This window comes from Pleurodeles waltl, chromosome 4_1, assembly GCF_031143425.1.
Source record: "Pleurodeles waltl isolate 20211129_DDA chromosome 4_1, aPleWal1.hap1.20221129, whole genome shotgun sequence".
Lineage (NCBI taxonomy): Eukaryota > Metazoa > Chordata > Amphibia > Caudata > Salamandridae > Pleurodeles > Pleurodeles waltl.
In genome coordinates, this window is record NC_090442.1 from 975009630 (window position 1) to 975036094 (window position 26465).

The 26465-nt window shown below is 43.8% G+C and overlaps 1 protein-coding gene across 3 annotated transcripts in view; it reads left to right on the top strand.

Moving 5' to 3' along the window:
- The window catches only part of CELSR1 (cadherin EGF LAG seven-pass G-type receptor 1), a 393160-nt gene that overhangs the window by 159227 nt on the left and 207468 nt on the right, over positions 1-26465 (top strand). For all 3 annotated transcript variants that reach the window (XM_069229728.1, XM_069229729.1, XM_069229730.1), the window contains exon 3: positions 16602-16824. In XM_069229728.1, the coding sequence (XP_069085829.1) occupies positions 16602-16824 (223 nt within the window). The remainder of the gene's footprint in view (positions 1-16601; positions 16825-26465) is intronic.

Here is a 26465-nt window from a genome sequence, read left to right on the forward strand (position 1 = left end):
GGAGCAACCATAGCACCAAAACAGCACTCCTAGCAGCCAGGGATGACATCCACACCCTACTAGACCACGGCGAGACAGCTGCCCCCATGCTCCTCAACCTCTTTGCCGCCTTTGACACCATCTCCCACACCACCTTGTGCACCAGCCTGCACGACGCTGGCATTCGTGGCAAATACTTCCTCCACTCCTTCCTCACCGGCCGAACCCAGAGTGTCAGGCTCCCACGTTTGACCTTAAAGCAGACGGAAACCAGAATGTGGAGTTCCCAAGAGCTCCTCCCTTAGCTACACCCTCTTCAAAGTCTACATGACCCCGCTCGCTGAGATCGTCACACACCACTGGCTCAATGTTGTCTCATACACTGACGACCCACAGTTCCTTCTCTCCTTCACTGATGAACCATCAACAGCCAAAAATAACTTTCACAATGGAACGAAGCAGTCACCAACGGGATGAGTGACAGCTGCCACAAGCTCAACTCTGACAAGATGGAGATCCTCATCCTGTATGCCGCCACTTACGTCTGGGACAACTCCTGGTGGCCCAGTACCCTGGGAACTGCCCCACCTCCAACTGAGCATGCATGCAACTTCGGCATCATTCTTGACTCCGCACTGTCCATGGCCCACCAAGTCAACACCATCTCCTCCTCATGCTTCCACACTCTTTACCGGCTCTGGAAGATCAAGTGGATCCCCATCGACACAAGAACAGTCACCCAGGAACTCGTCAGCAGTAAACTTGACTACAGCACCGCTCTCTATGCTGGAATCAACAAGAAACTCCAATCAAGACTCCAGAAAATACAGAACGCCGCTGCCAGACTAATCTTGGACATACCCCGACACAGCCACATCTCCACCCACCTAAGAGACCTACCCTGGCTCCCGTCAACAAAGTAATCACTTTAAAACTCCTGGCCCATGCATACAAGGCCCTCCACAACATCGGACCTGCTTACCTCAACCACTGCCTATCCTTCTACACTCCCTCCAGGCAACTCCACTCACTCAACTGGCCTTTGCCTCCATCCCCAGGATCCGGAAGAACACAGCTGGAGAAAGATCCTTCTCCTACCTCACCACTCAGACCTAGAACACGTTGCCTCTCCACCGCAGGCAGTGCCACCGCTGGTTCAGTTCAGGAAGGACCTCAAGACCTGCCTCTTTGACTGACCTGCGTTCCACAGCTAGCGCCTTGAGACCCCATTGGTGAGAAGCTGTGCTATATAAATGATGATTGATTGATTCATTGATTGAAGTTGTCGGTGAAGACAGACACACCAGTTTCCTGATTGGAAGGAATTTTGTGATCCTTCACTTCCCATTGAAGCACACTTTATAAATGAATATGAAAGTTTCCTCAAAAGTGACTGATCGTTCCATGTGTAAATGAAACACTTCATTGAATTTCACTGCAACAGACTTATGTTTTGGCCATAGTTTTTGGGCTTCTGTAGATAGGTGTTTAGAACCATTATTCCTCATTTGGAACGTGCAGCAAAGAATAACGGGGTGCACATTAATGTGTGCTTTTGCATATATTTTCAGTGCAATCTACAGAAGATTCATTTTTCCTTTTTGTTATCAAAATGTTTTCAGCATTTAATGGGCAACACACTAATACGTGCCTTTTCGAAAATGTGTTGTGCATGCAAAAGCTATTGTGAAGCGTTTTATGAGATTTACACAGAAGAATACAAATGAATACACAAACACAAGGTTGGAAAGGAAGAGAAGAAACTAACGGGAAGACTTGAGAGATCAAACCTTAGATTGGTCACCAATAAATTCGTTATAATTGCAATAGATAAATAAATATGCTGGAGGAACAATACATAAGGAAGCACTCCTGCTTAGATGCTTGTATAGAGAAATTTGAAGTTGGTACAATTTCTCTAAATTTACTTTTAAAAATTCAGTTTGCTTGGGCATCGCTGTATGATATGAGAATATAATTTTACAGTAAAATCATTGCTTTCCTGGTATGTTTTTCAGAGGTTTCAGCAGTACAAGAATATTTGAGTTTTTTTCTTTAATCATCGGTTTGCATAAAAGAGGATCAGTGAGTGCTCCATGCCTTCCAGATTAATGCTAAACGATGCTAGGCTGTTAATATGGTTTAATCTAAACTCTTTCTTTATGGAACAGTTGGATGACATTAAAGCCTCGCTGTCCAATGTGAGAGTCAGTTTGAGTAGGTCCACCAAATATTGTCCTTTTCCCATTGTGACTCTATGCAGAGCTAAGGAACTTAATTAAGAGAACACAGGTTGATGTTATTCCTAAAGCGGTTCTGCTGGTCTATTTAAAGAAGAGATTAATATATTGACTTAAGTAACATGTGAGCACAGGTGTTTAGAGTTCTGTTGACTTCACAACCAAGACTGATACGGCACCAGCTCATACTGATGGTAGATCAGATTTAAAATACATATATGTTTAAGCTGAACACTGGATTTTCAAAACTGTTAAGAGCCTTGGGAGCAGCACGGCCAAATTGTTCCAGCTTTGGAACCGGGCATAGTTTCACTTCTACATGCTGCAGGTATTTCTGCGGTGTGATGTGCTGCACAATACCAATTGCACTGTGGTGGTCACCTTATTTCCCAGCAGCTTTGAAGGAGTCACGTTATCCACATTATTATCTTTTTGCTCTTAAGTCCGAGATCTACCTTTGATGTATTTTAGGTTACATGGATGCACCTCCTGAAGGAAAATGTGTCCGATTTCACTCCTAACTCATAGGAAATACTTCCCTTTTAAAGATGTTATTTATTTTGATTGCTTGTCTGCACAGTTTAGGTAGGGCCTATCTAAAGTAACCTGTGTCTTTCCCACTCTGGTTCCATTTCACACAATGTAGAATCCATAGACAATGTAAGAAAGCTACTTGCCATATGCTGGATTACTCTGAATCACCCCCACACAACAAATGCCTAGAAATATCCTCGGACACTATAGGATCAAAGTGTTTTCATCAATATATAGTTTGTTCTAAAGCGGAAATGAGGCAAGTGCCAGGCAAGAATGAATGTTGGTCCTAGTTGGATGTTGACATTTCTCTGTCAAGATTTTACCAAATCAAACTCTTGATTTAGACCGGGTCTGATGCGAGCCTGTTGCAGTTAGTCCACGCCAAACCAGACCCAAACAAACTTAGGTCACATGATATTTTTGGAATGATTAAAAGGCTCATCAAATTGTCCATTTTTATGTGGCTCTAGTTTGAGATGGTGCAACCACTAAATTTACCGTGCCGGGTATGTTTGTACCCAAATTTGTTATGCTTACATGCATTGTTGGGAAGACAAACATTGGTGTCAAACCTACCTTGAGGCACATCGTAATTAAAAACATGAAGTTTATTTCATAGGATTCCATTTTAAGTGGTTCGACCTCTAACAGACTTATTTCATGGTTCCAATGACATCTCGCCAAACTCTCCTAAATAGGCTTACATGTATTGTGAACCAAAATTAAACGATATGGCCTTAGACTATTGCAGGCAAGATACTATTTAAATATCTGATAATTCTGTTCTGAGCTTTGGGCATATTTTGGACACACATTAAAAAACCCAGTCACTTATGTGTCTGAAAGATCTGCAGGTTATGCAACTTTTGTCTGGCTGAGGCGCTTAAATGCGATGCCATGCATAAAAGAAAGGTAACATGCTACCATAGAAGTCTGTGCGATTTTCTATTAGGGAGAAATTGTGATAGAGGTTTAAGATTACTAGGCTCCCACACAAGAACCGAAGATACTAGTTAAGCACCTGCATTGTTACTGCCACCAAAAATGTGCATCATCTCGGAATCGTCTTTAAAACTTCCTTGGTATAGTTAGGTCATTTTCATATGGAACATTTGTAAAATATTCCTGGAAGACTGAGCTTCTTTCTGATCGCGTAAAGGAGACAGGCAGCATCCACTAGGCTAGTGTTGTCAGTAGTAGGTTGTTAGGGCACGTTACGACATAATGTTATCATTATTTTAATTTACCAGGCTAGTTTGGGTCTCAGATCGAGGCAGATGGAAAAAAATAACCTAGCCTGGAGTATATGACAAGTTCAGGTTTGATATATGACTATATCCTGTGGAAAATCTCTGCCTTTTTCTGCCTGAGATACAGCTGAGTGCATTACGTTGATTCACCTAAATAGCTGTATATTCTCCACTTTTTTTTTTTTTAATGGATGAATAATACAGCTCAGTAAATTAATAGAATTTAAGTACTGTTTTACAGTATAATACATAAGGGTCGGCAATCCCCGAATACAAGCCCTTCTCTTGTTTCCTTAAAAAACAAGTGTTGTGAGGTCTCCCAGTGCCTGTAACAAAGAAGTGACAACTGTAATAAGGTATCATTGTGGCGTTATGACGTCATAATGTCTCCTACATAGCATGCCCCACGTGTGAAGGGCAGGTCTCGGAGCATAATTACAGCTGTAGTATAAACAGCGAAACGAGAACTGGCTTCCTTTTTGTGTTCTGGCTTTTAAAAAGAACACTGATCAGCAGAAAGGAGATATTTATGGCAGAATTTTTATTTTTTGCACACAATAGTCCCGACCCACAGCAGTTTAGAAATATGATTTGTAATAAACTTATTCTAATATTTTATGGTAACAAATTACAAGTTATCAGCCTGTTTTATTCTGCAATACGTATTCTATTTTTTCATTCTACAAACATACTTTCTCATTCCTATAAAAGAGCATGACAACAAGATTTTAAATGATTTGTTGTATGTGTTATTAAGTGACCATGTATTTTAAGTACTTTTATTTTAGGTAATGAAATAACCTCTGCCATACCTTGAGTATAGCAAGTCACCTCGGAGATCACCAGCCTTGCTCGGCCTTTTTCCTTTATATGGTCACGTAGTTCCTCTATGACTTGCAATATCCTTGTAACATAGGGGGGGGGGGCGGGGGGGGGGGGGTGCTTTATCCCATGTATAACAACTATAGCCGTACATATTGCCATCATTTGGAAAGGCTGGCACCGTGATCAGTGCCCCCCTCTAACTCTTCAAATGGGCTTTTAGTACACCTGTGAACGATCCAACATTCAGGGATGGCTAGGATTCAGCTATAGACTGCAGTTAAAGTTTAGGTGTGCAGGGATTAGTTTACAAGGGAAATGCAGGATCTTACGGTACATAAAACCAAGAAGTTATTTTGACTTGGGTCACGGTTAAGGGTTAAATAGCGGTATTCATGTGATAGTTTTCTTACAGAATAGTCTCATCTCTGCATCAAGCTGACCAACTTCCTGCACCCAAACTCTAACTTTGCTTTTTCCCTGTACCTGATGTGCTTCACTAGTGCTCTCATTACAAGTTGGCCGGTAATTGGAGGTGGAGATACTGGGACCAGCGTGTTATGTTGTCTTAGTAATAGAATGATAAGCTTGTAGTAGTATAGAATGTAGGGACGAGGAGTGTTCTTAATGACAGGAACAGGACAGCTGGAGAGAGACAGGGAGGAAGAAAGATGTGTGCTGCCTTGCTGTGTCATACTGGTTGCTACACTTATAAATCTACATTTCAGTCTTTGTGGATTACGATCGTACTTCAACAAAGTGGCAACGAGCGGGAAAGAAATTCTGCATGAAGAAGCTCTACAAATGATAGCACAATCAATATTGTGAGTTACTGCGCAGAATTGTTTGGGCGAGTTACTTCCTTATTTAATATAAGACTACAGATTCATACTAGTCCACGTAACACAGCGGTACTGATGCTGGTTGGTACCTCAACTCCAGTTGCCAACCATATTGGGTTTCTGGGTCCGGAATCGGGGAAAACATCGGAGTCCCTAAATTGCCATAACCGATCCTGCAATCAGTTGCCCAAATCCAAGCCGTTTGCCGTGCATATTTTCCACCTGCTTTCAGACGATTAAAATGTGAGCAGTAACGCAATTTAGTTTGAGGTGTATTCCTGCACCCATAAAAATGCAGTGGTTCTATCCTCCAGGAATACCCCTCTGCCTGACTTGGAGTGAAGACCACTTTGTGCCTTTTTAGTAGTGAAAAATGCATTCAGAAATTGCATTGAAGTCAATATAAAAAAATTGTTGCATGGATATACAGAAGGACAGGTTATATGCTAGTTTTTAAGATTAGCCACTGACTATGTAAAATAGTACTATTTAGATTCAGTCAAGGTGTTAGAATTGGGGTTTCTGGTTGGCTAGGGTATCCACCGAAGTCAGGCAGAACCCACCCACTCTAGTCTGGGCAAAGGAGTTACACATCCAAGAAAACTGCTGCTCACCCCCTTGGTAGCTTGGCACGAGCAGTCAGGTCTATCCCTGAGGCAATGTGTAAAGCATTTGCACACAACACAAGTGATGCAATAAATACACCACAACGAAACACAACACCAAGTTATGTAAAAATAAACTGTACTGCACAAAACATATTTAGACCAAACACAACATGTCAGTAATACCGTGCTACCCAAGCAGTTGTCGGCACGTTACACAATATTTACTCTGCAGAAATCAGCAGTAGTCACACATAACACACAAGTTACTTATTATTCTGCAATATAAGCAGTAGTCCAGAATCGCATTACTAAGGAAATGCACTTGTCATAAAAATATCATAAATGCCCATACCAGGAACATTAGAAAACATATGGAAAGTCATAAAAAACGTATCGGCAGGTCATGCAGATAAAAGGAACATCAGCACACATATATCACGTTATCAGTAGAGATAGGAAAACATATTAGTCCATAATGCCCATATCGGGAATATAAGAAGAGAATATGTCCATTCACAAAGTACCTTCTCTTATGGTGAAGGCACCTCTAGTGCCATGAAACACAACAACGGGGCCCCCGGCGCTCTTTACGCAGAACGTGGGCCTCATGGTGAACTTAGGGGGTGGGGGCCGGTGCACCCCCCCTCCGGTTTCTATATCTGGGGCCCACGATCTCTGGCCCCCCCGTACCACAACTGGCCCTCTGGGTAGGGGGGGGGGGGAGGGGCAGGCCAACAACAAGAGGCGCCCAGCAAGGGGACCATGCAGTGCAGGGGGCGCCGGCGAGGCTTCCACCCCACCCGCAGTCTCCAGCGAATAAGGGCTCCGGTGGGGCAGGGAGCCTCTGATGAGGCTTCCTTCCCCGCCTGTCTCTGCTGGAAACGAGGGGCTCCGGTGGGGCGGAGAGCCTCCGATGAGGCTTCCTTCCCCTCCCATCTCCAAAGACGAAGAAGCCTGCCCGGGCCACAGCAGTGAACAGCACCAAAACGGTTGCCTGCTTGTGCCCTGGGGGCGTTCCTCGGAGTGTGCTTCACCTGGGGGGCACGCTAGGAGCGTGCTCGCTCCTGTCTCAACTTCAGTGTTGCCCCGGGGGTTTCAGGGTCATCATGTCTCCACTGCGCTTCAAATTGATAACACTTGAGTCGCAGCAGTGAATTTCGGACTTCGCAAATCGCATACACAGTGCAAATCCTGCAAACAGAGAGCGCTCTCGAGGCGCTCCAGATAATTGCAGCGAAGCACTCTCCAGGCTCCATGTTTTTTAGGAGGGCACTATCCTCCTGTCCTTTAGATCAGGAAGGGCACTCTCGAGGCGCTAGGCAGATTGTTGCAGGGGTCTAGGGCCACGGCACTCAGTCCCTGGGGGACACGATAGAAGGAACACAGGGCGGTAGTACCAAGCAGCAGGCCAGCACAAAGGATTGCCGTCAGTTGGCAGTTCCTCCTAATGACCCAGCAGGTCACAGTTCAGCACAGCAGCAGCAGTCCAAGGCGGTTCCTGGGGAGTCCCTCCAGCAGCATTCTTTGTCCAGGTACAAGTCTGTTTCAGTTTCAAAATGTCTCTCAATTGTGGGGAAAAATCCCCCGTACTTCTACTCAGTTTTGCAAAGCATTTCTAATGAAGAGGAGAGTGGGTTTCAACCAGTTACAAATGGTTCTGGGGGTATCCCATCTCTCCTCCAGCACATGCTCCAAACATCAGTTGGGGGTGAACAACTCTTTTGTGTGAGGCCAGGGCACAGCCTTTACAAATGCATGTGTGCCCCGCCTCCCCCTCCTACCAGCCCAGGAAGACCATTCAAAATGTAGATACACCTCTGTGACACCTCCGCCATCCCTGCGTACAGGCTGTCTGAGAAGTTTGCACAAGGCCCAATTGTCACTCTGGTGATTTGCAACTTGACTCCAATCCACGTCTGTGCCGGGTCATAAGCACATAGAAATGCTCACTTTCTAGAAGTGGCATTTCTGTAATGATAACAAAAAATCCACCTAGGCCAGTAAGCAGCATTTCTCAATACAATTACAACCATACTAAACATGCCTACGCTACCCCTCATAAATCAGACAATACCCCCAACACATAAGGCAGGGCATTTCCAATGCACTTCTATGAGAAGGCAGCACTCACAGCAGTGAGAAACCGAATAGGCTGTTTGTCACTACCAGAACAGGCCATGCCACAAGGCACATGTCCTGCCCTCTACATACATTGCACCCTGCCCATAGGGCTAGCTAGGGCCTACCTTCGGGTGACTTAAATGTAAAAGGGGAGTTCTGGGCCTGGCAAGTAGATTTAGATGCCAGGTTCCTATGGCAGCAAACTTTGCATGCAGGCCCGAGACAGGTTTGAAAGGCTACTTCAGTGGGTTGCGCAAGCAGCGCTGCAGGCCCACTAGTAGCATTTAATTTACAGGCCCTGGGTATAGGGATACCACTGTACGAGGGACTTACAGGTAAATTAAATGTGCCAATCATGTATAAGCCAATCATACAAAGGTTACACTGGAGAGCAAATGCACTTTAGCACTGATTAGAGTGACAAAGTGCCCAGAATCATAACGTCAGCCAAAAAAGATCAGAAAAATTAAGACGAGAAGGAAAAAGGTTTGGGGGAATGACCCTGTAGAAAGGGCCAGGTCCAACAGTAAGTTTATTCTCTGAATATATGAATTGAGGTCCTGGATTGTGCAAGGCTGTGTGGATCAAGCACTCATAGTCAAAATGCATGTGCTTTTGGATGGATAAACATTGGAAGTTTAAAACCGTTTTTTAAATTCCTTAAAACAGCTAAACTCACGTCCCGCATTTTGCGGCACACAGTTTATTTACTGTTTAAGCTCCAGTCAGAGCATGCTTGGGTTCAGAAACTTATTAGCAGGTTTAGGTACATGTCTAAGTTTTTTTGTTTGGAAGTCTAATGTATTGCAGCTATTGTCACAATAGATGTTTTTGTTCTTAACAGTTTTGCAATTTAGGTTTTTGCATTCCAGCCTTTATTTTTAGCCAGCAACTCTATCTGTATGTCTCTGTAAAAGGGAAGCCGTTTCTGAGCCCCTACTTGATTATTCTACTTGTTGTGCATCTTTTTCACACAAGTAGGAACCTCAGGCTTTGCGCCCCGTTTCTATGGATGCAAGACTTTGAGTACTGACGTACCTTTGACCTCCAACCGAGCACGTGGTTTCAGGGGAAGTTAATGACGCACTGTTAAGCGCTTACTCTGCCGCCTTTTCTCAATTTACTTCAGGTGGCTGGGCTCGTGCATTTTCGAAGAATAGTCTAGAATGTAATACCTCTGGGAACGTTTTTCTCACATTAGTATTTCTTTTGCTGAGGTAACTCACTGAGCTTTCAGACACCTTGAGGGGGAAATCGTATGTGTCAGGCTTGTACAAAGTTTTATGTTTCATTTGCCCGTGTTGGGTTACAGGTGATCGTGAGACTCTATGGCGAGGTCGGAGGATGCCAGGTAGAAAGGTGTACTAGCACATGTTACCTAAGGCTAGGATCATTTAGAATTTGAGTAGGCTAGACACTTGACAGCGACTACGGGCAAGGCACAGACGGGACTAAAAACACATGTACAAGTTGCTCTTTGCTGATTCTAACTGGAAGATGAAATCTTCTCCCTTTGCTAGAGCTGTCAGGGCCTTGGAATTGCTCTGGGGATTTCCACAGGAGGCTGCACTGCTACCTGCCTAAGATCAGAGACAGCACAATATTCACTACTTCCGGGGCTCGTGGAGGAATATACTGCGAAAGGATACGATTAATTAGGCCTAATTTAGATGTAGGCAGAGTGGTAGAAAACGTTTCTCTCCCCTCTAATAATTACCTTTCTCAAAGAACCGCCTGTTTCAGCTGTAACTCTCATCCACCCTCACCCCAACTTTGACTATCATACCCATATCTTGGGTCCTTCATCACTTCTTCCTCGTCAGTTCACCAAAATGCTAGGGGTAGGGTGACATCACATGCAATTTGACCTTTAGTGTGACTCACACAGATGCTTATTTATACATACACATTCACACGCTTTCTCACATAAACACACTCACCCGCATGCATGCGTACCACATACATTTGAAAGCATTTTTTACTTACCTTAGCTGACTGATAAGATCATTCTAGCGAATGGCACTCCATTTTTTTTCTCAAATGGTGAATATTCGTATTCACTATTTGTGTAATGAAGGAATTGGCACAATACCAAAAAAGGTGTATCCTAACCGATGTCCATTACGACGATCTACCTCCGTGTTCCAGGCACTGATTTTGCCACCTCTAAGGCCAGGGGTCTCAAAGGCAGTGCCAAGGGTCGCAAGCCAGGGGTCGCACCCCTAAATGACGCCCATTACCCTTTCATCCTCCAAATCTTCACCTTCTTTTCTCTTTCAAACTGCTTTCCCACACATCCTGCCTGCCACACCGTCCACACACGCGTTTCTTGCCAGCACTCCCCCCCCCCCCCCGACAGCCCCACCTCTGTGTCTCAAACTCCTCTCACGCACTGATTTTTCGTACCTACTTGGTGCACACATCTTTTGTTTACTCTCTCTTCACCTGCCACTGTTTTCATATTAATTTCTTGCTCTTCTGCCCCCACGCGCCTCTTTCTTTCCTCCTTGCCTCCACCTCACCATTTTCAGTAGTCCTGGTTTCCTGAGACAAAGTCTGGAAGAGGGTCTAGAGAGGGAGCTGATGGACCCCCCTCCCCCCCAACCTCACCCCCGTCAGAGAAGGTCCGCTCGCTGCCTTCCTTCCTTCCCAGGGTCACTGGGACGACTCGGCAGCCCTTCCCTTTCAGTGATAGGCCCTGCCCACCCCTACAGATGGACTCGCATACCACAGCTTTCCATACACACGGAAATAAGTGGATCCCACCCTGTGTCATTATCAAATTACAAAATGCCTACTAGTATATAATAAAAACAGCAAGCAGCCAAAGACCAATTTTTAAAACCATATCATAATTCTTCTTAAAACTGAAGCCGAACATGAGTGGCAGTGCCACACCTCCACAACTTATGTTCATTAATATTCTGAATGTGTTGATGTCGGTTTCTGTACTGTAATTGCTGTTTTACCGTACAGTTCTGCCATTTTGGAGCGCTGTATTTACATGGTATTGCCTTATAGTCTCTCTCCCCGTTTTCTTGAACTGAGCAGGATGAAAATCTAAGCTTTCCTTGGTGAAACGCACAACTCTGGCTTGTAGGCTGCACAGGAATCTCACCAACCATCTCACTGTCCTGGTTCACTGACAGCAGCTATGACCAATAGTTGGTCAGAATGCACATGCACCACCTTGTGTAAGATCTGAATGTATTTTTCTTTTACTTGGCACAAACTTTGACCTGTCTTGCCTCCAACAATGTGAGTTATCCCAGATTTAGTTTATTAATCTGTCCAAACTATAGTCGTGTAAAGCAGTCTCGGGCGTACACTACATTGTAAACTAAAATAACCCACTCCAACGCTCTCCTCTACTGGATTCCCTACTTGGCTGTCCAAAGCGTACCCTTCTCCTCCAGATTTTCATGTGCTGTAGCCCAAGGAATACTTTGCCTCCCCCCCCCCCCCCGATTTGCCAACCACATATCACCTCTGCCAGACACAGCTACCGATTTGCCCAAAGCGCACTCTACCTCCAGATTCCCTTGCCTGGCCGTCCAAGGCACGCACCACTCCCTATGCCAGATTCACCTTCCCTTAAATGCAGGTCATAGGTCACCAGCTCAGCTAGACTCCCTCGCCCTGCAGTCCAAAGCAAGCAAGGCCTCCTGGTAGTATGACGGAAACAGACATGCATTTACAGCGCATGCCTTTACTACGCTTTCATTACAACCGCAGTGCCATTACCACGCGTTGCCTTTACATTACAGTCTTTTACCATGCATATACCTTTACCAAGCATGCCTTTACAGCTCAAGGGAAGTTTATATCTAAGGTAGGTGAACCTTAAAAACACCCTTACCACCCAGTACTCCTACACCAAATACCCACACCTAAACGCTAAAAAACATCCATATCACCCTATACCCCTACTCGCTACTAAGCCCTAAAACCACCCAATACCGCTACCCACGCCTAAACCCTAAAAACACCCTTAGACCCCCCCCATACCCTCAACCACACTGGAAAGATGTGTGGTAAAGGCAATGCATGGTAATGGATGTGTGATAGTGGCATAGTGTGGTTTTGACCGGGTGGTAAAGGCTGCTTCTCTGCCAGAGTTGCCTGCGTTGCAGACATGCATTGCCTTCTCTACCAAAAAAAAGCTCTTACTTTGCAGTCCAAACCATACATTATGTATTCTGCTAGATCCGTCTACCGTCTGTCGAGGCATTGTCAACCTGCTCTGCCAGACTGAGCAATGTTGCGGTCCTAGGCATACACCAGCTCCTCTGCCACATTCACCCACCGTCTTGTCCAAGACCACTGTCCTTCTCTGCCAGATTTACACAAGTTCCAGTCCAAGGCCACTGTCTCCCCACGGTCAGATTCACACAAGTTCCAGTTCAAGGCTACTGTCCCCCTCGGTCAGATTCACACAAGTTCCAGTTCAAGGCTACTGTCCCCCTCGGTCAGATTCACACAAGTTCCAGTCCAAAGCCGCTGTCCCTCTCGGTCAGATTCGCTCTTTTCTGTATTTTAAACTTGAACATGACACTTAGCTAGGGATGGTAGTTGTAAAACAGTTCAGTCAGTCAGCCACAACTTGTTGATATGTTCGCCCTGTAATTTTAAACTGCGGGGTGGAATGACGAGTGGTTATTTCCCTCCATCCTGTCATTTTAGATTGCAGGTTAGAGTAAGAGGTAGTATTTTACGTCGACGTGTGAGCAAAATCGGTCTTAGGTTTCCGTGAATGTCGGAATGAATGAACGGAATAGCGCAAGAAGGCACAGATTACCCGAGGTGCAGCATAATGGAGAGAGTGAACCTGAGCGAGGAATGCCGAGGGAGGCTCAGGATGAACGTGCCCGGTCAGAGCTGTGCACGGGTCTAGTGATGGGCTGTCAGCGATGACTGGTTGGGAGATCAGCATTGCACTGTTGGTGGTTCTGTGTGGCCCTGGTACGGGCCGTGGACCGCTGTTAATATACGAGTGTGTTATTACCAGGAAGGTGGGACCAGTTTGATATAAATATAAACTTTATTGGGAGCACTTGGAGCTTTCCCAAATGTTTTCCATAACCAGCACCGGGGAATTACGGGGCGGTGGGATGAGGGCAGATGGGGGGGAAGGAATGGTCACTACCAGGGTCACTCAACAGGATGGAGGACAGCCAGGTGACGGCCATCAATTCCAAGATGAACATAGGTCTGTCTGACTAGCGAGAATGTAAAGAAGGCAGAGAGAAAAAATAAATCGAGATATTGTCCAGATGAAGTGGAAGGAAGTGATGTTTGGTGATCTTGCTTGTCAAAACCGATGGAATGTTGCATTTTTAAGTCCACAATGGGATGCTTTTCTTTTTAACAGCCAACGAAGGGGTGCACAAACAAATGAAAGTGGTAACGACACGACCATAAGTGTGAGCCACATTATTGTGACCCTGTGAATGGCCTAGTACTCCTTATGGAGCAAACTCTAGCACATTTGATTTGTTTTTCATTGTTTGTAATTCCTTTATTTCGTTTTCCTTGACTTGTCATGTTCTGCATGTCTCACGACCCAGTTACCAGGCCCTTATGTGGGAAGCTTCTGAAAGGGCTAAGAATGGGGGAGGTACCGTATGATTAGCATTGTAAAAATAGGAAGGTTTTGTGGACCGTTCTCCATTTTATCAGTTCACAGTCTGTGTAAACATGAAGGATAGAATTTTATTATTGTATAGCGAGAGTAGTAAAGATTCTTTATCCGTGTTATGTGTAGAAATTGTGAATGTTGAGATCCACATACTTCCTAATATAGTTTCTCTTGCAGCGCAGGTGCATATCGGACTAGCAACTTTCCTAAACAATCTCTTTTCAATATTGAAAATGACATGGTGGGTTTATTGGAAGTGGATCTCTTTTAGCTAATAGCACAAGGGTGTCATCTTAATTTTAACATTTATTGCTCTTGAGCTTTCAAGAAGTCAGTAAATTATAGAGGAGACACGGTGAAAGTGCCTGAAAAAGCACTCTGGGAAATAGATCTAGTTTTAATTCAAGAAGCCTGAAATGAAGAAGCACAGGGTAGGAGCCATACTAGATTAGTGATCACGCATTTGGGTCTTAAAACTTCCTTTCTGAGACATTGACGACCAACCTTGGACTGAGCTGGGATCTTACTTAAAGTGAGCACCCTCAGCCATGGGAGGCTCAGAAAGGATGTTATAATATAGATGCAGCTATTGCACTTTTGGTACCCAAAGCCTTAATCAAAGTGCCGCAAGTCCCTTTTTTAAAGTGAGAGTACAGGAGCGGGACAGATAAACTTATGGTAATTTATGTTGTGATTTTAAATTTTAAGCATGTTCATTGGTGAATTCACAATTGAGTAGGGATCAGAAGGGTCAGCTGGTGGCCAAGGAGGGGGGATAGTTGGGTCCACTGGTCTGCCAACAATCCTGGGTCAGTGCACTGATTTTATACTCTCGTTCATTCTTTTCGTTAATTTATACATTTTTTAATTACCATAAAACTGTAACCTGCTCTAAAATGTACCTGTACCAACTCTAGTGATCGGCAGTTTGAAAATAACATTCCTTACGATACAATGTTTTGTTTTTCACAAAAATGTACCTCTCTCCTTTCTTAAACAAAGGAAAGAAAATAAATCATGGTATGCTGGGTGTGTCCAGTTTAGATCCAATAGGGCCTGATCCCTGCCAGATGTGCCTACAGAACATAAAAGTAATCTAAATAGAAATCACTGTGTTAGAAGTTAGCTCGAAATTCTGCACTGGAACCAGGGCTCCTGGTTCTATCTAGGTTACGTAACTTTTAATGCATCTATCATGTTTTTTTAGAGACTGGAGGTTCGTCCAAAGCAGCTTAGTCATTAATAATTCCTTCAGCCTCCACTGCTGAAGTGCTTACACTCTGTAACTTATTCACTTTTCAATTGGGTGATGCTCTATAAAAACAAGCTTTGGGAAGCCAATAAGTCTAGCGTTGGCTGCCGGCCTTTTGTCTTTTTTCGATGTCTCTTTTGTTCTTGTTTTTACAAAACGTTATTGTTGGGGAATCTGCTGGGCTCTTAATCTAAAAGCAAAAATATTTTTGGTCTCATAGTAGGTCTTGTGCTGAAGGGAACTACTTTTGGTGTGGACCTTTGGTTAGCATTGCCTGAAGTGAGCTGACAGATTGCTTCCTGCAATACGCTGCAGTGGATGGAAGTAAAATGTGAATGGCACAGTAACAGATTGTTGAAGGAAGAGGGCGGACTCAAATACTCTCTAAATAGATCTGAATCTATTTGATTAAAATCAAAAGGGCCTGACTAACTCTAGACATAAACGGAGCCATTCGTTTGTCACTACAGGCCTTCAAGATCTTGTGTAAATAGTTGTACAAATCAAACCTATATTTTTTTATATTTACTTTCAATTTTATGTAACGAATAAAGGGCTAAAGGGCGTCACTGTGCTCTGTATAGAAACCTTGACGGTAAAGATAAGGGTAAAGGGAAATGTAAGTACCCCCAACAGAGAAAAGAGTTCGGTGGTAACAACTTTCAAACTGTACATATAAAAACAAATATAAAACATGGTACAGAGTTACAAATCTGGTCCTGAGTAACGTGTGAATAGAAGGCAATATCCTAAGTGACACATGAGAGAGGAAACATATAATTAAACTGCAATTAAGGCCTATTTGGGAGACAGAAAATAAATTGTTTCAATGCTTTGTCCCAAATATGTTACTTTGCTGCAGTGTCAAATGCTTGTTATTGCGCCAGAGCTGCGACACAATTTCAGGAGACAATTGGTTTGCATGCAAACATTGTAAACTAGAATCATTTACATAGTTTGTTTTTCCTGAATGTGTGGTGGCAAGTTTGGAAGTGGAATTTTCAATAGCAAATTAACAATTCATATTGGATCGCTGCACAATATTCGTGAACCCACTTGCAGTTTTTGAGGTGGAAAATTCTCTGGTCATGTTCCAGTGCCGCACAATTACAGAGATGGTCAGCAAAGACTCATGAAAATAGTGCAGTAACTAACAAGATGCAGATTTTTTCGATGGTAGGATTTTTTTATACTATCATGAACAATCTTCTTCCCGCCTTTGACTTCTCTGAGGCTTCTTTTCAATGTCGCTGTGCTGTGTTGTTGTAGTAGTGTGAGGGTTGTATAATTGGTATTTCTTTTCCATGTCTAGGAGAACACTGTGAAGTGAGTTCCCGTTCAGGCCGCTGTGCTCCTGGAGTGTGCAAGAATGGTGGCACCTGCGTCAATCTGCTCATCGGGGGCTTCAAGTGCGAATGCCCCCCGGGAGAGTACGAACGACCCTACTGCGAGATGACTACCAGAAGCTTTCCTCCGCAGTCTTTTGTCACATTTAAAGGGTTAAGACAGCGATTCCACTTCACGGTCTCACTCATGTAAGTAGCTTCTATTCCTCTAAATTCATTACTCTTTCAATACTTCTGGATCTGCTCAAAAGTTGATTTGGTGCTCATGCGGACCACAGGCCCCAAGGAATCCATACTTTTAGTACTAACTGATTTGTTATCACTTCCCCCGTTGGCATTCAAGGATATTTGTTTTTCTTTGTGTCTTTATGAGGAACCATACTGTCACCCCTGCTGTATTTCTCCAGTTCGCACACATTTCATATCTCTGCTATGCTGTTAAAGGGCCTGAATCACTATGGTAAATCCAGACCTGAAGGTCTAAATTTAGACTTCAGGTCTAAAGTTATATTTCAGGTCTAAGGTTGTACTTCAGGTCTAAACTTAGATTTCGGGTCTAATTTCACCTTTGTGAATCTGGCCTGGAGCGTTTTGTAGGTAGGTGAGTTTTGAGTCGATTAGGACTCAAATTTGTAGGCCATTTATTTTACCATTTTGACCATATGTGCCCAATGTAAATTATTGAATCGGGAACCTGCAAAGTCCACTGCATATACCGGCATTCTTAAGAAGAGTGATGGCTGGAAAATGGTCAAAACTCAAACGGGCTGGACAGTGCAAACCCAGTTGCAGATGTGCAAAATGATAATTCCACTGATATGGGGCAAAATTCTAATTTTGCAATTTTCCAATTTTATTTTCAATTAAGCCCCTGGTGAAGGTCCCTTAAATTAGAGATAAAGATCTCCATCAAAGGGCAATTTGAAATCATTTTTTAGCAAAAATGTGTACATTGACATTTTGATTAGGTCTTTCCAACAACTATTTTGCTGAGCAAAACGTGCAAATTGACATTGTGATTTGAATGATTCCTGCCTTGGAATATTGTAACATGGGTTTTATTTTTAGAAAGTAGAGTTATAAAAATGTGGAAGTTTAAATGTGCAGCTTTGGTGAAGTGGTTTTCAAATCTTAAACCTTGCAGCTATCAAACATGAAGCTATTAAAAAAAACCTAAGTGTAAAAAAGGCTTAAACCAACTTTTGTAGTAGAGTTGTCCCTCACATTTTTTCCAGGAAATTTCTCTCACGGACATTTATTATTAGGAAATTTCCCCTACAGGTGAAGTTGTTCAAAGTTCACAACATTGGCAGCATCACAAGGCTCAACTGAAGTAAGTTTCTTCCAGTTTCACCGTGGAATTTGAATTCCATACACTCGTAGTAAAAAGCGCGCGCAGAGTGCTATTTTCGAGCGTACAGTTGTTACCTCTCCGCGGTTGACCTTTGGTGACAAGAACACTTGTGCTCATCAATAGTTCGCAAAGATGAAAAGCTCTCCGCTTCTGTTTGCTGGGACGTCGCACAAGCGTCAGCGTGTTCTTTCTGTTGATGGTAACAGCCCATGCTAGCTGTACAGACCCACTTGAGGCTCCTTGATACACGCAAGAAAAGCAGACATGCCTTCTTGAAATCTGTCACATTACTTAAGGAAATAGCCCGAGCAAAATATTAACAGTTAGGTTTTTGGGCGATCTACAGTTAATAATGTTACCTAGGGCAAAACCATTTGAACAATTTGCAGATGCTTCGCCGAGCCAGGGAGCAAGACGGTAACAGTTTGAAGGAGCTGGTAGATGTGTGTGCAGGGCCGGCCTCAGCACTGGTGGCGCCCGGTACGACAGTCTTTTTTTTAACCCCCCCCCCCCCCCCCCCCCCCCAACACCATGAGCACCTTCTTGGATTCACTGACTACCACCCGGCAAATTTGTCCCTAGTCTCTCCAGAGCCCTTTCACATACATTCATTTGTTTTAAAGCGCTTGGTTAAAGGCTGACTTTACTGATCCACTCAGCTATCCACACAGAATATACTTCTGTTCTTTGCAGCAGGTACATTAACTATCTACGCTACTTTATGGCAAGCCAAAGCTGTCACTAGACAAAACTCCCATCTCTCCCCCTGGAAGGAACATTAATCACAAGAATTATCCTGACATGTAATTGTTTCCCGAAGGCTGGACACACAAGGAACTCATCAGCAGGTGCTTTCAGTCGTAAATTTCATAAGTTATTCCTAAACATAGCACCCGCCTGAGGTCAGCGCCCCCAAATCCAGGTCAGCACCCGGTGCATATATTGCCACCTATGTATTCTCATTAGCCTGATGTGACGTATAATTGACAGTCCTATAAAAACATTGGGGTTCATCTGCATATTTCACGAGATTCCCAGAAACGTGGGTTCTAATATATTGAATTTCAGTGCCTACTCGGATTGACGTACTGGGATGCTGCACAATCAATACTGAGGGAGACACATACTACTGAGATGCCCTAAGACCGCTCTATGCACTCCCGACCACGTCCCATCTCTCACCATAACTTTTTCTTTAGACCTCCTGTTTTAAGGAAGTTGTTGTGAATATTACTGGGTGCAAGTAGTTATTTTGCGACATTGTCCTGTGTATCTCCTCTATGCTGTTATGTTCCCCGTTTCTTTTGTGTTCCCTTCCTTATATTTAAACAACAAAAAAGAACGTGTCCACCCTGTCGATGAAGATCTTCACTGGGTTTGATGTTAAAACAAGTACATAAGCCCCCCTTCTGACTTATTAAATTTAAGACTTGCGTCTTCAGATCCACTAGCTTAATATAGTTAACAGCCTTTGCAACAAGAGGGGCCATTGTTAAGATTTAACATCCTCTGATCCTCAGTCTCCTAAAAAGAATTTCGAGATAGGACATCAGACTGATACTTTTTATTGGTCTTTAAAGATTCCATATCTGATTAGCCAGTGGCTAATTTGTAAATACAAACGTGCTGGTGCCCAACGCTCTCCTCTGTAACTCGCGGCTACTACAATTAAATGGGCCAGCACATAAATCTGAGGCAGTGTAATCCTAAAACCAGCTTGGGCATTTTTAATCCATTTACATCCAGTCCCTGCCCATTTAGCTCACTCTTGCAGCATTCTGCTTTCTTCCTTTGTGACCCTTTTTCCATCTCTCTTCCTCCATCTTTCCCATATATATTTTGCTCTTAGTAAATACCTGATGCAAAAAGAATAGTGCCAGCCCCCAAAAATAAGTGCCGGTGCCCCCCCACGGCAACCACTGGCTCAAATTAAGCACTGTCATTAGCCCCCAACTGTTTTCTTGGTCCCTTAAGTACAATTCGAAGAACATGGCAGAATCAGTCACTCTTTCTTCCTCGAACAGCCCACAAAGTTTAGATATCAGGTCTAGTCCGATGCTCTAGCATACAAGTGATCTGAATGCATATCCAGGCCTTCCTAATCGAGCAGCGCCAGGTTTTGCTGCTCATCGTTTGTTACTAACGTGAGGAGGGACAAAGCTGCCAGCATGATACCTGGGTACTATGTCCTAAGTAGACAGTGGATGAATTCCCAGACATTGCCGCTCTACCTTCCTCTGATACACTTAGCTAGTGCAATGTGAAGAGAGATTGGCAAGCAATAGGAGAATATTTTGTAAATATCTTGATGGAGGGTGAACACATTCGCCAAATAATGTTTGTTTAGGATGGAGCAGTGTCTTTTCCTTATATCTTGTTTTTATTGTTCCTTCATCTAAAAGCAGATTTTTGATTTCTTGTCAGTGATTGTGATCTGGCGATTTTCAGTTGCTTAATAACAAAGCTGTGTTTATCCTATTGAAAACAAATGCTGAAAATGGGGTTAGGCCAGTGTTTCTGTAATAGACATAAGAAGGCAGAATCCTTGTTAGCATTTCGAGATAACCACATAACAGAAATGTACATACAACCTATCCAAACTGGTCTTCGTTTCAATAGTGAGTGATTATCCTAAAAATTTGGCTTGATTTTGAGTTGCCTTGGACCCCCATGGGAGACCCCGGTTTTAATATATATACAGTAAAATACAGTTCCAAAAATGGGTAGTAGGAAGACATGGTAAAGGTGGAGACTTGATGGGTTCAACTGTATTTAGATACACCCAGGAAAAAAGGACATATCCGCATTAAATTTGAATCTAAATATAACTCATTTACATTTAGCCTGGATCCGGTTTATGTTGGAATCCTCTGCTCTATCTGTGTGTGTTAGACCTGGCATCCTTGGCGTGGTTTACCCATTTTTTTTTCCTTTAGACCTCCTATTTTTGCTGGCATTGGGACTCTGTACACTTTACCACTGCTAACTAGCACTAAAGTGCTTGTGCTATTTCCCAAAATCATAGTAACATTGGCATATAACCAATTGGCATATTTAATTTACTTGTAAGCCCCTACAAAAGTGGCATTATATGTGCCCAGGGCCTGTATATTGAATGGTACTAGTGGGCCTGCAGCACTGGTTGTGCCACCCACTTAAGTAGCCCTTTAAATAAGCCTCAGGCCGGCTTTTGCAGAGCCTGAGTGTGCAGTTTTAAACTTGCATTTCAACCTAGCAAAGTAATCCTTTTTTGCGAGGCCCAAACATTCTTTTCCTTTTGAATACATATGTCACCCATAGGGTAGGCCCTGGACAGCCCAGAGGGCAGGGTGCAATGTTTTTAAAAAGCAGGACATGTACTTTCTAGTTTTACATATCCTGGTAGTGAAATACTCTTCATTGTTTTCACTACTGCAAGGCCTACCTCGCTCATATTATAACATTGGAGTTGCCTAATAATTACATTTTATAAGTGTAATTTCCAAATTGGAATAGAGGTACAGTTCATGTTTGGTGTCTCTGGCATCACAATTTACAATCCTCACATGGTCAAGTCAGATTTTAAATTGCAATTCTGACACTTTTAAAAGTTTGCATTTTCTTGCCTTTGCCATTTGATGCGTGCTACCTGTCTCTGGCTCACATGACCGGGTGTAGCTGACAGTTGGACTTTGTGTATTCCTCCTAGATAGCCACACGCAATGGGGAGCTTAAGTGTGACTGGGTGGGCCATCACTAGCATGATGAGCAAGAGGAGCTGGGCCCAGCCCCACTTACACTTGAATAGGCTGAGTCATGTCTCCATACAAAGAGCTGCAAACCACCTGTAGTTAGTCTGGAGCCAGGGCAGGGAAGGCATGGCATCTGTGCACTTCAACGGCATGCCACTATAAGCTTCTTCGCACTTCAGAAGCACAGCTGTGTATAAAAGAAGGACCTCGGAAACCAACTTCATTACATATCTAGACTTGTGGATACTCTGGAAGGATGAAGGACTGCGGTACTCTTCCAGGAAGAAGAACTGCAGTGCTGCTGAAAGGACTGCCACTCTGTTGGATTGCTGCTCTAAAGGAACTGCTGCCCTGCTGTGCTGACCTGCCTGGGAAAGAAGAACTGGACCTGCAACTTTGTCCCCAGATTGACTCCAAGGGCTAGTCTGCTAGCCTCCTAGTCTGAGCCTCAGAGACTTAAAAGGCTCCCCAACCCACTCCTGGACCCAACTGCAGTGAGTTCCTGACCCCCAAATGGTGCCTCTCAGGCCCTGGACCCTTGGTGTGGCTTACAGTCTCTTAAATCACTTTTTTGGGCTCTAGCAACCGTGGACTTGCCTGTTTGCACTGAGACCACACCTTTCTCACCGAAAACCAGCACGAACCGCACCAGCGTGCGTCATCTCACAGCAGCATCGACTGCCCGCAGGGACTGCCAACACGAAGCACCAGACTGCCCTTCGAGATGCCCAGCCTGCTGTCCACACCATGCTGACAGCCTGCTGCGATGCCTTGCGGCCCTCTCCAACGTGAATGGGACTCTTGGCACAAAAATTGAAGGTAAAACTTCAGTAGGACTAGCCTGGGACTGTATCCGACCTGCACTCCATCGCAGTAGGCCCGCATTTTTAAATTTGACCCGGTTCAGTGGGACCAGATTGCCACAGTAGGCACTTAGTTCTTTTAGGAGCTATTTTATATTTTATTCTTTAAAAAATCATAACTCCAGTTGTATTGTTTGAGTTCTTGTTGTTTTGGTCTTGTTTGAATTATTAAATTAAGCTCTATTTTTATAACCTGGTGTGGGATTTACACATTTCTTCTAACTTAAGCCTGGGTGCTCTGTGTGAAGCTACCAGGTGGTGAGCATGGCTTAATTTGAAGTTTACTTGTGCCTTACCCTAATAAAGATTGTGGTTGCTGCTTGACCAATGCTCACAAACCAGTCAACCAGTAACCTGATTTCCAGGGTTCAACCCTATCAACTTTTTACACTTTTAGGATGGTGAAAGTCTTCTGCCACACTCAGCTTAGGCTCGGAGTGTTTGTAGGGCATGTACTACGGTGATCCTAATGTCCTCTCACATTTAACACGCCATCAACTTTGGAGCATGTACTGTACCCAAAACAAACCCAGAGACAGTAGTCTGGTAGGGCAAAAGCAGGGTCCTTCAGTAACCAGAAAGTGGATACCCAAGAGATGTCTTGGCATCCTGTTCTGTCCCTTTCAAGTGTGCCACCGGTGTTATATCTGGCTCAGCAGACCTGTGAAGCAAGATTTTACACTGTACTGTCTAAAGTCCCTGCCTGCATATACATTGGAGTTCAGTGAAGTCCTCTTTGCCCACTCAGGTCATCTATTGTTTGATTCTGGGAGGCATGTGAACTTAGTGTTACAAAGCCAGCAAGAATAAAGGGTCCAAGAAAAGGCAAAAAATCTGGTGTGATGATACTGAAAAGGCGGAATGTATATCATTACTAATCACATTGCATCCTGGTACTTCCTGGTACACCGGTTTCCTATGACTATAAAATTCCTCAAAGTGTCACTTTCTTACCGTACCTTTCCACTTTTTTCCTTCAGCATGACTTTGATACCCAATACTCTCGAGCAGCTAGTGTTACCAATGCACTGATGTACAGAGAAATCTGTGTGTATTGTTGAAAAGAGTTGAAAGACTAAGGCGCCATTGAAAAATTCAGTAGGAACTGCACACAGCTACTGTCGGTGCCAGTCTTGATTTGCCAGTAATTTGAACTCCTACTAATGCAAGGACATGTTCATACAGCTCTAACTTGGCACCATAACATTTAGCTTAAGGGCTGTAGCCAATCAATCCACATTGTTTTGAAGTTCTGCGTTGGCATTACATCATAGTGTGTGCTCAGGGGATCTTGTATATGAATGAGCGCTCGTTAAAATCAGGTTTTATTTTCATGATCTGTAACTTGGTAATGTAACCCTTATTTGTATATCTAATATTGGTTAGTGGAAAATTAAACCAGTGCCACCACTGTGAGTATCTTTGTGTGTTCTATGCACACTTCATGTTGATACAAGTTCATGAAACTACAGATTGGTATGTAGGTCTTGTGTAAAATAACTCCACTTTATTAAACAATTTTTAGCTGAGCCACAGTGGTGCAGTTTGTTGCTAAATGAAGGACCATGTATTGTTTCACAAGATGTGTGCACAGAATCCACAAAATACTTCTGAAATGGGCTGTGTGGGGGCAGTCTCTGCAGAAGAGCAGAAAAAGGCACCTGACCATGTGAGGCGAATATTGGTTGTGTGAACCTCCACCTCTGATATTTGCTGCTTTAATCTCTTCTCTGTTCTGGTAGGTTAATACTTGAGTCCAGTGGTCACACCAATTTCCTACAAGGTTTTCATGTGCCACGACCTCCTGAGCGCCCAAATGGCCGCCTCATTATACCAATGGTAAATGATGAAAACTGCAGGATGGCTAAAGCCAGTGTCCTACTCTTCCAAACGCAGAGTGATGGACTTTGCTTCATCTAAAAGGACTTGCACTGGCAGAGCTTCTCTGTCCCCTCACTCCGAGTCATTTGGATATGCGGCCTGCTTATTCATATGATGTATGGCAGAAACACCACCACACATATGATATCTCATGTTATTTAGGTTCTAGATTGTCTGCTGTTTTGAGAAGCAGCACATTATTTGACGTTGCTGTAGCACAATGTAATAATTCCCCCAGGCATGGTCTGGAAGTGCTGAAGACTACTATAAGTTCTCGCCATGGCAACTTTAATAGGCATTCCAAAGCTTTCCTTATTGTATCCATGCCTCCTTTTTAGTAGAATAGGTGAAGCTCAAGACTAAGGGGCTTATTTAGTGTTTGGCTGGCCGTACTCTTTCAGCCAGGTCAGCAGAGGGATTCAGTTTGTTTCCCTCGCAGACTACAGCCCACCTTATTTAGAATTCTCCTCTGGCTAGGCTTTGTCGTGATGTGTGCCATGTTCAGAACATCCGCAAAGCAATGTTTGTTTTGCAAAACCATTCTCCCAAAACAAAAGTACACTTTTGAAAAACAAAAAAATGATTGGCCCTAACGTATTGGCAGCATGTTTCTTGGCTCATGGGGATCATTAATCCAATTTCATGTCAGGACTGCCAGACTTTCCCTGGAGGTCCTAAACAGGAAACATTGATATGTTATGGATATTTGTAAAGTGCACACTCACCCCCAAGGGTGGTGTGGTGCTGAGCAACTGTGTGCCTAACCTGCCTATGGTAGGTAGCCAGGTCTTCAGCTTGCGGAATTCAAGAAGAGAGGAAGAGGCTCTGGTGTGGAGTGGGAGCGTGTTCCATGCTTTCGGAGCGATAGAACTGAACACCTGTTATCCTGATCTGATTCTGTCTATGTGTGGGATGTGTGCGAGTAGGAGTCTTGCAGGTCAGAGGTGTCTTGGTGGTTGGTGGAAGGAGATGGGTCTTTTCAGGTAGGTGGGACCTGAGTTGTGTAGTGCCTTGAATGTGTGTAAAGTTTGAATTGAGCGTGTTTGTGTATCAGTTTCCTGAGGTGTGGTGTGATGTAGGTTCTGTGTGAGAGTTTGAAGATGAGTCTGGCTACTGAGTTCAGAATGTCTGCCTTTATAAGGTGAATGGTTCTACATCCTTTGACCGACAGCCCAATGTTAGTCGGGGCAGCGGTCAAAGGTTTCTACAAACTGGGCACCTGAGACTCTTCAGCAGGAACATGGCAAGTCCTCCAACTTTAAGTAGGGTTGCGGAACTGGGAGACTTCTCCAGCGTACTTGTAACCGATTACCCTGTCCGCCAAACTCTAACTAAAGCCCTAAGTCTTAGGTCCTTAAAACAAGTTGCCCATTAATGGGACCAGAAGTTTCTGTGCCTGGGTTTACTATTAACAGCTGGTATGGCAACTCTGAGGGTCAGAGAAATGTGACCCTTATGATTTGGATCCGGATGGTCTGCTAAGAAATGGGGATGTATTGGAGAAAATGCATTTTTCCAGCAATTTATCTTATTTTGGTGCATCTTCTGCTGGGGATGTTGGCTGCTTTAAGAAGCCACAGTCCTTGGAAAAAACTGTTTAGGCCTGAAAGTCTGCCACATTACTCACTTTAGTACTGATGGACATTTACTTCCTGCTACTAGACCCATCTGGGTTGATGGGGCTGGTAACACTAAGAGTATCCCTGTCAGGAGTACGAGCAGCTCGTTATGGTTGCCCTTGCAGGTGGGCTATGGGACAATATTACAAATTGGCTTATTAATATGAGAGCGGTGACACTACCATATTAATCATCAGAATCTAGTTAGGGCACACCAGAGCTCTTAGAGAGTATCTGCTCAATACCTGGTGTCTAGGGCACAAGCAGCATTCAATCCCCAGAGAAGTGTATATTAAGATCAAGCATGACCAACAATTAGTAGTAACCTATTTGTGGCATCTCTGTGGATGCGGTACGTATACTGTTTAGCCCACTTATGACA